Source organism: Oncorhynchus clarkii, chromosome 18 (assembly GCF_045791955.1).
Source record: "Oncorhynchus clarkii lewisi isolate Uvic-CL-2024 chromosome 18, UVic_Ocla_1.0, whole genome shotgun sequence".
NCBI lineage: Eukaryota > Metazoa > Chordata > Actinopteri > Salmoniformes > Salmonidae > Oncorhynchus > Oncorhynchus clarkii.
In genome coordinates, this window is record NC_092164.1 from 28,906,207 (window position 1) to 28,919,399 (window position 13,193).

Sequence of the window (13,193 nt, forward strand, 5' to 3'; positions counted from 1 at the left end):
TTCACGACCGTTCCACAGTTGCATGTTCATTAATTGTTCATGGTTCATTGAACAAGCATGGACAACAGTGTTTAAACCCTTTACAATGAAGGACAGGATCCTGAAAAAGGGACGTTTCTTTTATGCTGAGTTTATGTTAGTGAGGATTTCTCCTTTGCCAAGATAATCCATCCACCTGACAAGGTGTGGCATGTCAAGAACGTGCATGATCATTACATAGGTGCACCTAGTGCTGGATACAATAAAAGGCCACTGTAAAATATGCGGTATTGTCACACAACACAATGCTACAGATGTCTAAAGCTTTGAGGGAGCATGCAATTGGCATGCTGACGGCAGGAATGTCCACCAGAGCTATTGGCAGGGAATTGAATGTTAATTTCTCTACCGTAAGCCGCCTCCAACGTCGTTTTAGAGAATTTGTGACTCGTTTCAGGAAACTAGTGTCACGACTCCCTCCTCTTCCTGTTCGGGCGGCGCTCAATGGTCGTCGTCACCGCTCTAACTAGCTGCCACCGATCCCCTTTTCATTTTCTGTTAGTTTTGTCTTATTGGTTGCACCTGTTCCTCTGTTTGTTTTGTAGTTGTGCCTTTTTCTCAATTTTTTCCAGACTGTGTGGTCCTGTGTTTGGGCCGGTCTTTTGTATGCGCCTGGCTTTTGGTGTGACCGTTTTGTACCGGAATAAATATTAAGATTATCCTAAAACCTCTGCTCTCTGCGCTTGACTCCGCCCCCACTACTCCTAGAAGATGTGACTCCATGGACTCAGCAGGAGCAACGACCACCCCCCTTCCATCTTTGGAGGAGCGCCTCCTCCATCATACGGCCATCCTCCATCGTATCGGGTCAGCGATGGACCAAATGATGGAGAGAATGGACCGATGGGAGAGGAGTGGTCTCCCTACCTCTCCTCCAGCTCTTCCTTCGACGACTCAACCCACTCCTCCAGTGGCGTCCGGCCCCAGCGCACTCCATCTCGCGCCCCCGAGGGAGTACGATGGAGCTGCTGAAGGGTGCCGGGGATTTTTGCTCCAGCTCGAGCTACACCTGGCTACCGTTCGGCCGACACCTTCGGGTTAGGAGAGTGTGAGCGTCCTCGTCTCCTGCCCGACGGGCAGAGCCCTGGAGTGGGCCAACGCTGTTTGGAATAGCCCACACTCTGCCAGGGACCACTACCAAGAGTTCACCCGCTGTTTCCGGGCCGTGTTCGACCACCCTCCAGAGGGCCGAGCGGCGGGTGAACGGCTGTTCCACCTTAGGCAGGAGAAGAGGAGCGCGCAGGACTTTGCGCTGGAGTTCCGGACCTTGGCCACTGGGGCGGGGTGGAATGACAGGGCCCTGATGGACCACTACCGGTGTAGTCTCCGGGAGGACGTCCGCAGGGAGCTAAGTTGTCGGGACGCCACTCTCTCCCTCGTTGAACTCATAGACATGTCGATCCGACTGGACCACTTGCTAGCTGCTCGCGGGCGTTCAGAAAGGGTCCTGTCAGTTCCACATTCTGGCCCCCCCGCTTTCACACCTATGGAGTTAGGGGGGGCCACATCGAGTGGGACCGGAGGAGGCTCCTCCTGCACCAGCTGTGGTCGGAGAGGACACACTTCCGATCGGTGCTGGAGGAGCTCGTCTGGGAGTTGAGAGGACAGGCGCAACACTTCTCGGTCACCCCAGGTGAGTCAGCACCAAACTCACCCAGAGCTCCCTGTTGGTCACCTGTTTGTATAAAAAAAATTGTTTGTGTTTTCTCCCTCTCTCCAGCATAAGGCGCTAGTCGATTCAGGCCCAGCTAGGAACTTTATGGATCGCGGACTCGCTCATAGGTTTGGGATTCTGTTGGTGCCGATAGATCCACCCTTCCCCGTGCACTCCTTAGATAGTCAACCTTTAGGGTCAGGGCTGGTCAGGGAGGCCACGGTTCCATTGGACATGGTAACGCAGGGGGATCATAGGGAGCGGATTAGTCTCTTCCTTATCGATTCACCTGCGTTTCCAGTGGTGCTGGGGGTTCCCTGGCTGGCTTGTCACAATCCCAGGATTTCATGGAAATGGGGCTCTCCAGGGGTGGTCAGAGGAGTGTTGAGGTAGGTGTATAGGAGTTTCCATCGGTGCCACGTCGGTGGAAAGTCCAGACCAGGTTGTGACCAGACCTTTCGACTGTGCACATCCCCTCAGAATATGCCGATTTGGCTATCGCCTTCTGTAAGAAGAGGGCGACCAAATTACCACCTCATCGACGGGGGGATTGTGTGATAAACCTCCAGGTAAACTCTACACTTCCCAGGAGTCACGTGTACCCATTGTCACAGGAGCAGACGTTGGCTATGGAGACATATGTCACTGAATCTCTGGGGCAGGGGTACATTCGTCTCCTTGAGTTAATTTTTTGTGAAAAAAAGGAGGGAGGTCTGCGTCCGTGCATTGATTATCAAGGTCTCAATTCCATCACAGTGGGGTTTAGTTACCCGCTACCGCTCATCGCTGCAGCGGTAGAATCCTTTCACTGAGCGCATTTTTTCACAAAACTGGACCTCAGGAGCGCGTATAATCTGGTGCGTATTCGGGGAGGAGATGAGTGGAAAACTGCGTTTAGTGCCACATCTGGCCATTATGAGTACCTCATCATGCCGTATGGGTTAAAGAATGCACGCGCATGTGTCTCTGGTGCGCAAGGTACTTGGGCGACTGCTGGAGCATGACCTGTACGTTAAGGCTGAGAAATGTATGTTCTCCAAACGAGCCGTTTCCTTCCTGGGTTATCGCATTTCCACCTCGGGGGTGGAGATGGAGTGTGACCGTGTTAAGGCTGTGCGTAATTGGCCGACTCCGACCACGGGAAATGAGGTGCAGCGGTTTTTAGGGTTTGCCAATTACTACCGGAGGTTTATCCAGGGTTTTGGCCAGGTGGCGGCTCCCATTACCTCACTGCTGAAGGGGGGGCGGCGCGTTTACGGTGGTCGGCAGAGGCGGACAGAGCTTTCAATCGGTTGAAGGCGCTGTTTATTGATGCTCCCGTGTTGGCACATCCGGACCCCTCTTTGGCGTTCATAGTGGAGGTGGCTGGGGTTGGGACTGTTCTATCACAGCGCTCGGTCACGCCACCAAAGCTCCACCTGCGCTTTCTTTTCGAAGAGGCACGGTCCGGCGGAGTGAAACTATGATGTGGGGGACCGGGAGTTGTTAGCTGTGGTAAAGGCCCTGAAGGTGTGGAGACACTTTCTTGAGGGGGCCAAGCACCCTTTCCTCATCTGGACTGACCACCGTAATCTGGAGTAAATCCAGGCAGCGAGGAGACTGAATCCGCGTCAGGCAAGGTGGGCCATGTTTTTTACCTGATTTAGGTTCACTCTCTCTTACAGACCAGGTTCCCTCAGCACGAAGGCCGACGCGCTGTCGCATCTCTATGACACAGAGGACCGGCCCATCGGTCCTACTCCCATCATTCCAGCTTCATGGCTGGTGGCACCGGTGGTATGGGAGGTGGACGTGGACATCGAGCGGGCGTTACGGTTGGAAACTGCGCCTCCACAGTGTCCCACGGGTTGTAAGTACGTGCCGCTTGTTGTCCGTGATCAATTGATTTGGTGGGCTCTTACACTACCCTCCTCGGGTTCCTGGTATTGCTAGGACAGTGCGGGGTCTTAGGGGGAAGTACTGGTGGCCCACCTTAGCTAAGGACGTTAGGCTCTATGCCTCCTCCTGTTCAGTGTGCGTTCAGAGTAAGGCTCCTAGGCACCTGCCTAGAGGGAAGTTACAGCCCCTCCCCGTTCCACAACGGCCGTGGTCTCATCTGTCGGTGGACTTTCTTACAGATCTTCCCCCGTCTCAGGGCAACATTACTATTCTGGTCATTGTGGATTGGTTTTCCTGCCGTCTCCTCCCGTTGCCGATTATCCTAAAACCTCTGCTCTCTGCGCCTGACTCCGCACCCACTAGTCCTAGAAGACGTGACAACTAGGCGTATTTCGTGCATCACTACTTCACAGGAGAGCCATTTGAACGTAAACTTTTTTTTATCAAAATGCATTTTTTTGGCAGAAATCCCTTCTGGAACATTGGAACTTTAATGTGCTATAATAACAAAATTGTATGCCATCTGTAAATGCAAATTAGAGTATTACATTTCAAACCTAGCTGGTTTAGCCACAGAAAAAGACAGCAACTTTCTCTCTAGCCATGATTGACTGAGATAAATCAAATCAAATCAAATTTGTCACATACACATGGTTAGCAGATGTTAATGCGAGTGTAGCGAATTGCTTGTGCTTCTAGTTCAGACAATGCAGTAATAACCAACGAGTAATCTAACCTAACAATTCCACAACTACTACCTTAAACACACAACTGTAAAGGGATAAAGAATATGTACATAAAGATATATGAATGAGTGATGGTACAGAACGGCATAGGCAAGATACAGTAGGTGGTATAGAGTACAGTATATACATATGAGATGAGTAATGTAGGGTATATAAACATAAAGTGGCATAGTTTAAAGTGGCTAGTGATACATGTATTACATAAAGATGGCAAGATGCAGTAGATATAGAGTACAGTATATACATATGCATACGAGATGAGTAATGTAGGGTATGTAAACATTATATTAAGTGGCATTGTTTAAATTGGCTAGTGATACATTTTTACATCAATTCCCAACAATTTCCATTATTAAAGTGGCTGGAGTTGAGTCAGTATGTTGGCAGCAGCCACCCAATATTAGTGGTGGCTGTTTAACAGTCTGATGGCCTTGAGATAGAAGCTGTTTTTCAGTCTCTCGGTCCCTGCTTTGATGCACCTGTACTGACCTCGCCTTCTGGATGATAGCGGGTGAACAGGCAGTGGCTCGGGTGGTTGTTGTCCTTGATGATATTTATGGCCTTCCTGTGACATCGGGTGGTGTAGGTGTCCTGGAGGGCAGGTAGTTTGCCCCCGGTGATGTGTTGTGCAGACCTCACTACCCTCTGGAGAGCCTTACGGTTGTGGGCGGAGCAGTTGCCGTACCAGGCGGTGATACAGCCCGACAGGATGCTCTCGATCGGGCATCTGTAGAAGTTTGGGAGTGCTTTTGGTGACAAGCTGAATTTCTTCAGCCTCCTGAGGTTGAAGAGGCGCTGCTGCGCCTTCTTCACCACGCTGTCTGTGTGGGTGGACCAATTCAGTTTGACCGTGATGTGTACGCTGAGGAACTTGAAACTTACAACCCTCTCCACTACTGTCCCGTCAATGTGGATAGGGGAGTTCTCCCTCTGCTGTTTCCTGAAGTCCACAATCATCTCCTTTGTTTTGTTGACGTTGAGTGTGAGGTTATTTTCCTGACACCACACTCCGAGGGCCCTCACCTCCTCCCTGTAGCCGTATCGTCGTTGTTGGTAATCAAGCCTACCACTGTAGTGTCGTCCGCAAACTTGATGATTGAGTTGGAGGCGTGCATGGCCACACAGTCGTGGGTGAACAGGGAGTACAGGAGAGGGCTCAGAGCGCACCCTTGTGGGGCCCCAGAGTTGAGAATCAGTGGGGTGGAGATGTTGTTACCTACCCTCACCACCTGGGCGCGGCCTGAAGTCCAGTACCCAGTTGCACAGGGCGGGGTCGAGACCCAGGGTCTCGAGCTTGATGACGAGTTTGGAGGGTACTATGGTGTTAAATGCTGAGCTGTAGTCGATGAAAAGCATTCTCACATTGGTATTCCTCTTGTCCAGATGGGTTAGGGCAGTGTGCAGTGTGTTTGCGATTGTATCGTCTGTGAACCTATTGGGGCGGTAAGCAAATTGGAGTGGGTCTAGGGTGTCAGGTAGGGTGGAGTTGATATGGTCCTTGACTAGTCTCTCAAAGCACTTCATGATGACGTAAGTGAGTGCAACGGGCGGTAGTCGTTTAGCTCAGTTACCTTAGCTTTCTTGGGAACAGGAACAATGGTGGCCCTCTGAAGCATGTGGGAACAGCAGACTGGGATAAGGATTGATTGAATATGTCCGTAAACACACCAGCCAGCTGGTCTGCGCATGCTCTGAGGACGCGGCTGGGGATGCCGTCTGGGCCTGCAGCCTTGCGATGATTAACACATTTAAATGTTTTACTCACGTCGGCCACGGAGAAGGAGGGGGGGGCCCATAGTCCTTGGTAGCAGGCCACGTCGGTGGCACTGTATTATCCTCAAAGCGGGCAAAAAAGGTGTTTAGTTTGTCTGGAAGCAAGACGTACAGTATGTGTCTGGTTTTCTATTTGTTGTCCGTGATTGCCTGTAGACCCTGTCACATACGTCTCGTGTCTGAGCCGTTGAATTGCGACTCCACTTTGGCCCTAAACTGACATTTAGCTTGTTTGATTGCCTTGTGGAGGGAATAACTACACTCTTTGTATTCGGCCGTATTTCCGGTCATCTTTCCATTGTTAAATGCGGTGGTTCACGCTTTCAGTTTTGCGCGAATGCCGCCATCTATCCACAGTTTCTGGTTAGGGTAGGTTTTAATGGTCACAGTGGGAACAACCTCTCACTTGCTCATCCTTATAAACTCACACAGTGAATCAGCGTAGACATCTATTTTATTCTCTGGGGCTGCCCGGAACATGTTTCAGTCCACGTGATCAAAACAGTCTTGAAGCGTGGATTCTGATTGGTCAGACCAGCGTTGAATGGTTCTTGTCACGGGTACATCCTGTTTGAATTTCTGCCTATAGGAGGGGAGAAGCAAAATGGAGTCGAGGTCAGATTTGCCAAATGAAGGGCAGAGGAGGGCATGGCAGAAGTTAGAGAAGCAGTGATCCAGTGTTTTGCCAGCCCGGGTACTACAATCGATATGCTGATAGAATTTAGGTAGCCTTGTTCTCAAATTTGCTTTGTTAAAATCCCCAGCTACAATAAATGCAGCCTCCGGATATATGGTTTCCAGTTTGCATGGAGTCCAGTGGAGTTCCTCGAGGGCCGTCGTGGTGTCGACTCGGGGGGGGATATACATCGCAGTGACAATGACCGACGTGAATTCTCGTGGGAGATAATAGGGACGACATTTGATTTTGAGGAATTCTAGGTCCGGTGAACAGAAGGACTTGTGTTCCTGTATATTGTTATTTTTGAATGAGCAGTCGTTCATGTGCAAAGTATTTATTCTCATGAGCATAGTTTCCACATGTATGTACCAGCCCACTCTCTTTGTCTCTACCGCTCTCTTTATCTTGCCCCTCCCTTTCATTGTGTAACAAGCCATCATACTGGGTTAGTCCACCTTGGACTTCATTGAATTATTGAAGTAATCAACCTATAATCTATCCTGTGTGTGTGTTTATGTAATTCTGTGTGAGTATTTAGTTAATTTAGAGATCTAACATTGAGCAGGACAGAACGACAATGGTGTGATTCCATCAGTGTGGGGCTATTTGTCTGAAATGTAATGCTCTTCGTGTCTTTACTTAATTATAAGCTAAAGAGGCTTTACCATTTGTCTTTACTTTTTTGGTGGCCTACGAGCATCTCTCTGATGTGGCAAGCCTGCTCAAATACATAGAAGATGTTTACCACTATCAGACCTGGTAATATAGTATTTGTTTTCTTTAATTTAAATATTTTTCCTGCTTAAATTAACTTCCCTTGCTCAATGGAGACAATGTAATTGTCTCACAAGTTTAAACCCCGTCCATCAGGCACTCCAGACAGAAAACAAGTACCATTTGAACCCAGGTCTGATCACTGTTGATAGTCATTTTAATCTCTCTTATTGACCCCTACCCCTTCCCTACATTCCTATAGGGCTCTCCGTCAGCATCTCCACCTTCAGCCTGGTCGCCATAGCAATCGAGAGGTACAGCGCCATCTGCAACCCGCTGAAGTCGCGAGTGTGGCAGACTCGTTCCCATGCCTACCGGGTCATCGCCGCCATCTGGGTGTTGTCGTTGGTCATGATGGTGCCCTACCCAGTGTTCAGCCACCTCAAGTCCTTCCCCAAACCCGACCGAACTACGGGACACATGTGCCGCCTGGAATGGCCAAGCGGTGGGGTGGAACAGACGTGGTGAGTAAGTTTCTGACTGGAGACCTCTACTGCAGTGGTCAGAACTGGTTTTTGACCGTTTCCTGACGCTAATTAAGTCAGTTCTCGAGTGGTATTTTCAAAGTAAGCCGTTATCAAAGGAACATAGAATGCCAGTCAATTGTACAAAAAAGTATCTTGAGTTTGTTCGGTCTGTTTTTATGTTTGATTGCTTTTATTGAATAGATTTGTTTCAAAATAAATGTTTTTTTCCCCACATTTCTGATCAGGGAAGCAATGAAATGTTTCATGCTGTTTTCATTATCTTTCCACTTATATTACATTTGCCCAAAAGTAATGCCTTCCCCCTGCAAGACTGAACAGAATCGTCATAGCCGGACATTTCGGAGCACCACAGCAACATCTAAGGCAAAGCAATTATATTATTAGGCGGATTAGTTCGCATTGACTCAGGGCTAGCGAAGCAGTTTTAGAAGGTAATTACACTCTAAAGACCAGCAGTTTATTAAACACTGGTCGACGATTAGTAATATCGCTAGAATATATCTGCATCTGCAGTTCAAGTTTAGGCTTTTTCTGTAGAAACTGTTGCTGTTAAGTTTGGGCACAGAGGACTATTCATCAATTTGCCCATAAACAAACAGAGAGACTGTGGAGTAGAGCAATTAAAGGAAGATTGACATTCTCCAGGGGTTCTCCTCAGCCTTATACAGCTCTCTCGTCTCTCTCCTCCACACCATACTTCTTATCTTTTACACTAAATAAGCTCTCTCTCTGCAGACCTTACTACTTAAATTGTAGTTGTTCACTGATTGCAGCCTGTTAAAACCTTTCCAGACTTTACTTGTTTTTCTTTTACACTACAACCCTAAGAGTCATTTGAGGATCTACAGTGCATTCTGAAAGTATTCAGACATCATGAATTTTTCCACATTTTGTTGCATTACAGCCTTATTCTAAAATTGATTAAATAATTTTTTCCCCTCAGCATTCTACACACAATACCCCATAATAACAAAGCAAAAAAAAATGTTTTTTTGTATGAATAAATAAAAACGTAAATATCACATTTACGTAAGTATTTAGACCCTTTACTCAGTACTTTGTTGAAGCACCTTTGGCAACTATTACAGCCTTGAGTGTTCTTGGGTATGGTGCTACAAACTTGGCACACCTATATGAGGAGATTCTCCCATTCTTCTCTTCAGATCCTCTCAAGATCTGTGATGTTGCTGCCCAGCTAAGCCACTCCTGCATTGCCTTGGTTGTGTGCTCAAAGTCGTTGTCCGGTTGGAAGGTGAACCTTCTCCCCAGTCTGAGGTTCTAAGCACTCTGGAGCAGGCTTTCATCAAGGATCTCTCTTTACTTTGCTCCGTTCATCTTTCCCTCGATCCTGACTAGTCTCCCAGTCCCTGCCGGTGAAAAACATCCCCACAGCATGATGCTGCCACCACCATGCTTGACTGTAGGTGTCACGAATCCCGTTTCCTGAGTCTGTTTTTTGCCTGTGTTCTGTCCTGGAGTGTTTTTTCAGGCGTCCTGGAACGCACCCTGTCTGGTTGCCGGGCAATGTAGCCAGTTGGGAGTTCTGATTACCCACACCTGTATCCCATCAGCTATCTGCACACCTGGTCCTGATCATCATCTCTCCTCTTCATAAGCCCGGACCTGACATCCATTCCCTGCCGGATCGTTAGCCATGAACAGTATGTTGTGCCATAGTATCAGCCTCAAGTTGGATAGAATTTGTTTTTTACGTATTGCTTGCCTTAAACTTACCTCCGTTTGTTCTGTCTTCAGTTACTCACCCGGATCATTTACCCCATTCCCGCCTGGTCGTCGGAGGATTCCGCTTCCCCATTGGATCCACCTATTTACTCCCATCAACTCACCACCGCTGCCCGCTACGCCACCTGGATATATCTACCCATTCACATTCACTTGTAAATAAATACTCACCTTCTTCCTACTCTCCTTTTCCTGGTCTGCTTCTGGGTTCGATTTTGAAGAAACGTGATAGTAGGGATGGTGCCAGGTTCCCTTCAGACTTGACGCTTGGCATTCAGGCCATTGAGTTCAATCTTGGTTTCATCAGACCAGAGATTCTTGTTTCTCATGGTCTGAGAGTCATTTAGGTGCCTTTTGTCAAACTCCAAGCGGACTGTCTTTTGCCTTTTACTGAGGAGTGGCTTCCATCTGGCCACTCTACCATAAAGGCCTGATTGGTGGAGTGCCGCAGAGATAGTTGTTCATTTGAAAGGTTCTCCCATCTCCACAGAGGAACTCTGGAGATCTGTCAGAGTGACCATCGGGTTCTTGACCAAGGCCCTACTCCCACTATTCTTCAGTTTGACCGGGCGGCCAAATTTCTTCCATTTCTTTGTGGTTCCAAACTTCTTCCATTTCAGAATGATGGAGGCCACTGTGTTCTTGGGAACCTTCAATGCTACAGAAAGTTTTGGTATCCTCGATACAATCATGTCTCGGGGATCTACGGACAATTCCTTTGACCTCATGGCTTGGTTTTTGCTCTGACATGCACTGTCAACTGTTGGACCTTACCTAGACAGGTGTGGGCCTTTCCAAATCATGTCCAATCAATTTAATTTACCACAGGTGGAATCAAGTTGTAGAAACATCTTAAGGATGATGAATGGATGCACCTGAGGTCAATTTCAAGTCTCATAGCAAAGGGTCTGAATATTTTTTTTTTATATAGATTTGCAAACATTTCTGAGGATTTATTGTTATTTAATCCATTTTAAAATAAGGCTGTAACCGAACAAAATGTGGAAAAAGGGAAGGAGTCTGAATACTTTCCGAATGCACTATTTCTCTTAACAATGGCAGGCACAATCATTTTAATAGTATTCATATTCTAATTTGTATTGATATTCAAAAAATGATCAAAGCAGCAGTGACAGTAGATGTAATCAACAAGCACACACAATATAATACCTATCATTTTTGAATTATTACAATATTCTTCAGAAAAGATGCTATTGAAATATAACTTGTGACCTTAGTACTTTTGTACTTTTGGTGACCTCTTTGAGGCCAAGCATCTTGGTGTAATGGCTAAGGTGTTGGACTGACAGTCACAGGGACTATTTGAGTCCATTACGGGCTATTCCCCAAATTGGCTATTGAATCAGCATGTCTAATTATGCTTACTAATGATGCCGGCCATGAAGAATTGTCAAATAATGTGAAACAGAAGTATTAGTGTAGCACCTGCTCCTCGCCCCTTTCCATGTTCTTCTCTGACAATAGAGAATAAGGATCAAAGACTAAACAAAAGATGAACCATCTTTTATTTACTGCCTCTCTGTATGTCCTTCCTTCCTGTCACCTTTTGTCCCCCAATCTCTGATGTGTGACCCACTATCAAACAGAGTACTGATGAAAAGCTTTGAGTATCAGAGGCTGCATTAATGAATGAATGAATGAGAGCCTAACCTTCTGCAAAGGCTGATGGGAGATTAAAAATGAACCATCCATGGAGGATGTTCAGAGGAAAACACCCACGCACCCATTAGAATTTCACACAACGCAAAATAAAGGCTTCCTCTCTACTAATTCTCAAAGTGTGTGGAATGAACAATAGTGGATTTGTACTTTTTTTGTACACGGCCAAGTTGATAGTATCCGCATTGATGTGAAGATAATTGGAAAAAATGTAATTACCACCATAGAAATATTATTTTATTTTATGACCACAATGATCAAAGTAACTTTTTTCTCTTCCTGTCTGGCTTCCTGTCCCTCTTTACCTCCGTCTTTCTCTCCCTCTTTCTTTCCCTCCCTTTTTCTCTCAATTTCCCTCTTTTTCTTTCACTCCATGTTTCCCTCTCTTTCCCTCTTTCTTTCTCTCCTTTTTTTCTCAGGTACATGCTGTTGCTTTTAATCTTGTTCTTCATCCCTGGGGTTGTGATGATCGTTGCCTATGGACTCATCTCCAGAGAGCTGTACCGGGGGATGAAGTTTGAGCTGGACCAAAACAGAGAGAACAGTTGTGAGACTCCTACACCACATGTATCTCCTGCCATGGATATGATTGAACAACTAATTTGTTTCTCACAAATAGAAAGTTATGTCAATGAAGTTGAGGTTTTGGGTTAGGGATTGGGGTTGGGGTTTTGAAATAGGGCGGTGCTGGGCAGAAGCAATGAGGGCAAGGACTAGGATTAGGGTTTTTAAAACAGGCAATGGTAAGGCTGGGGCCAGAATAAGGGTTTTGCATTCATACAGTAACTATTTTCTCATAAGGCCTGTTTATTTGTGAATGCATGTTCCCCACAATGCAGGCTTATGTCACCAACTCTTTTCTCATCCTATTATTAGTAATGTGCTCTGTCTTCAACCTACACACTTACTCACCTACACACTTACACCCAATTCAGACCCACTTACACACTTCAATGTACATTCCACAGCACTGAAGAATGGCGTAAACACCACTGTGACCACCAGCAACAACGACACAGACGATGATGGCTGCTACATCCAGATACCGAAGAAGCCACCGTCCATGGAGCTGTCCACCCTCACCACCCCTACTCTGGCCCCTCCTAAACCCAGAGTGTCCGCCGAGCACCCTCGAAGCAATACCTCGGAGGCTAAACTCTTGGCCAAGAAGCGCGTGATCCGCATGCTCATTATCACTGCCATTCTCTTCTTCCTCTGTTGGATGCCCCTGTACACGGCCAACACGTGGAAGGCATTTCACATCAGCTCAGCCCACAGGCTCCTCTCGGGGGCACCCATCTCGTTCATCCACCTATTGAGCTACACATCGGTGTGCGTCAACCCCGTTATCTATTGTTTTATGAATACACGCTTCCGCAAGGCGTTGCTCACCACCTTCGCCCACAGCCGTCTGCCCTGCTGTCGGCGGGAGAGGCGGAACGGCGGGGATGATGAGATGACAGTGACGGGGACTATGGGTCCTTTGTCCATGTCCAAGATCAGTTATACCACAGTGAGCACCGCGGGGACCTACTGATTCTTTGTGAAGGGGGCTAGGGGTACAGTGTCCATATTAGGACAGCCTCATTCTCAGCAGGACTTCTTCCTAATATGGACCCTGTATAGGGGAACACAGGGGGCTGTAGCAGTGGGTACACAGGTAGTTGTGACCAAGGATGGCAACCAACAGAATGCTTGTGCATTTTCTCTGCTTGTTCGCTCCTGATTTCTTAACGTTT

General features: G+C 47.3%; 1 protein-coding gene across 1 annotated transcript in view; it reads left to right on the plus strand.

Moving 5' to 3' along the window:
- The window catches only part of LOC139372553 (cholecystokinin receptor-like), a 38,020-nt gene extending 25,029 nt beyond the window's left edge, over positions 1-12,991 (plus strand). The window contains exons 3-5 of the mRNA XM_071112290.1: positions 7,746-8,007; positions 11,874-12,001; positions 12,423-12,991. Coding sequence (XP_070968391.1) covers positions 7,746-8,007; positions 11,874-12,001; positions 12,423-12,991 — 959 coding nt within the window. The remainder of the gene's footprint in view (positions 1-7,745; positions 8,008-11,873; positions 12,002-12,422) is intronic.
- The last annotated feature ends 202 nt before the right edge of the window (positions 12,992-13,193 follow it).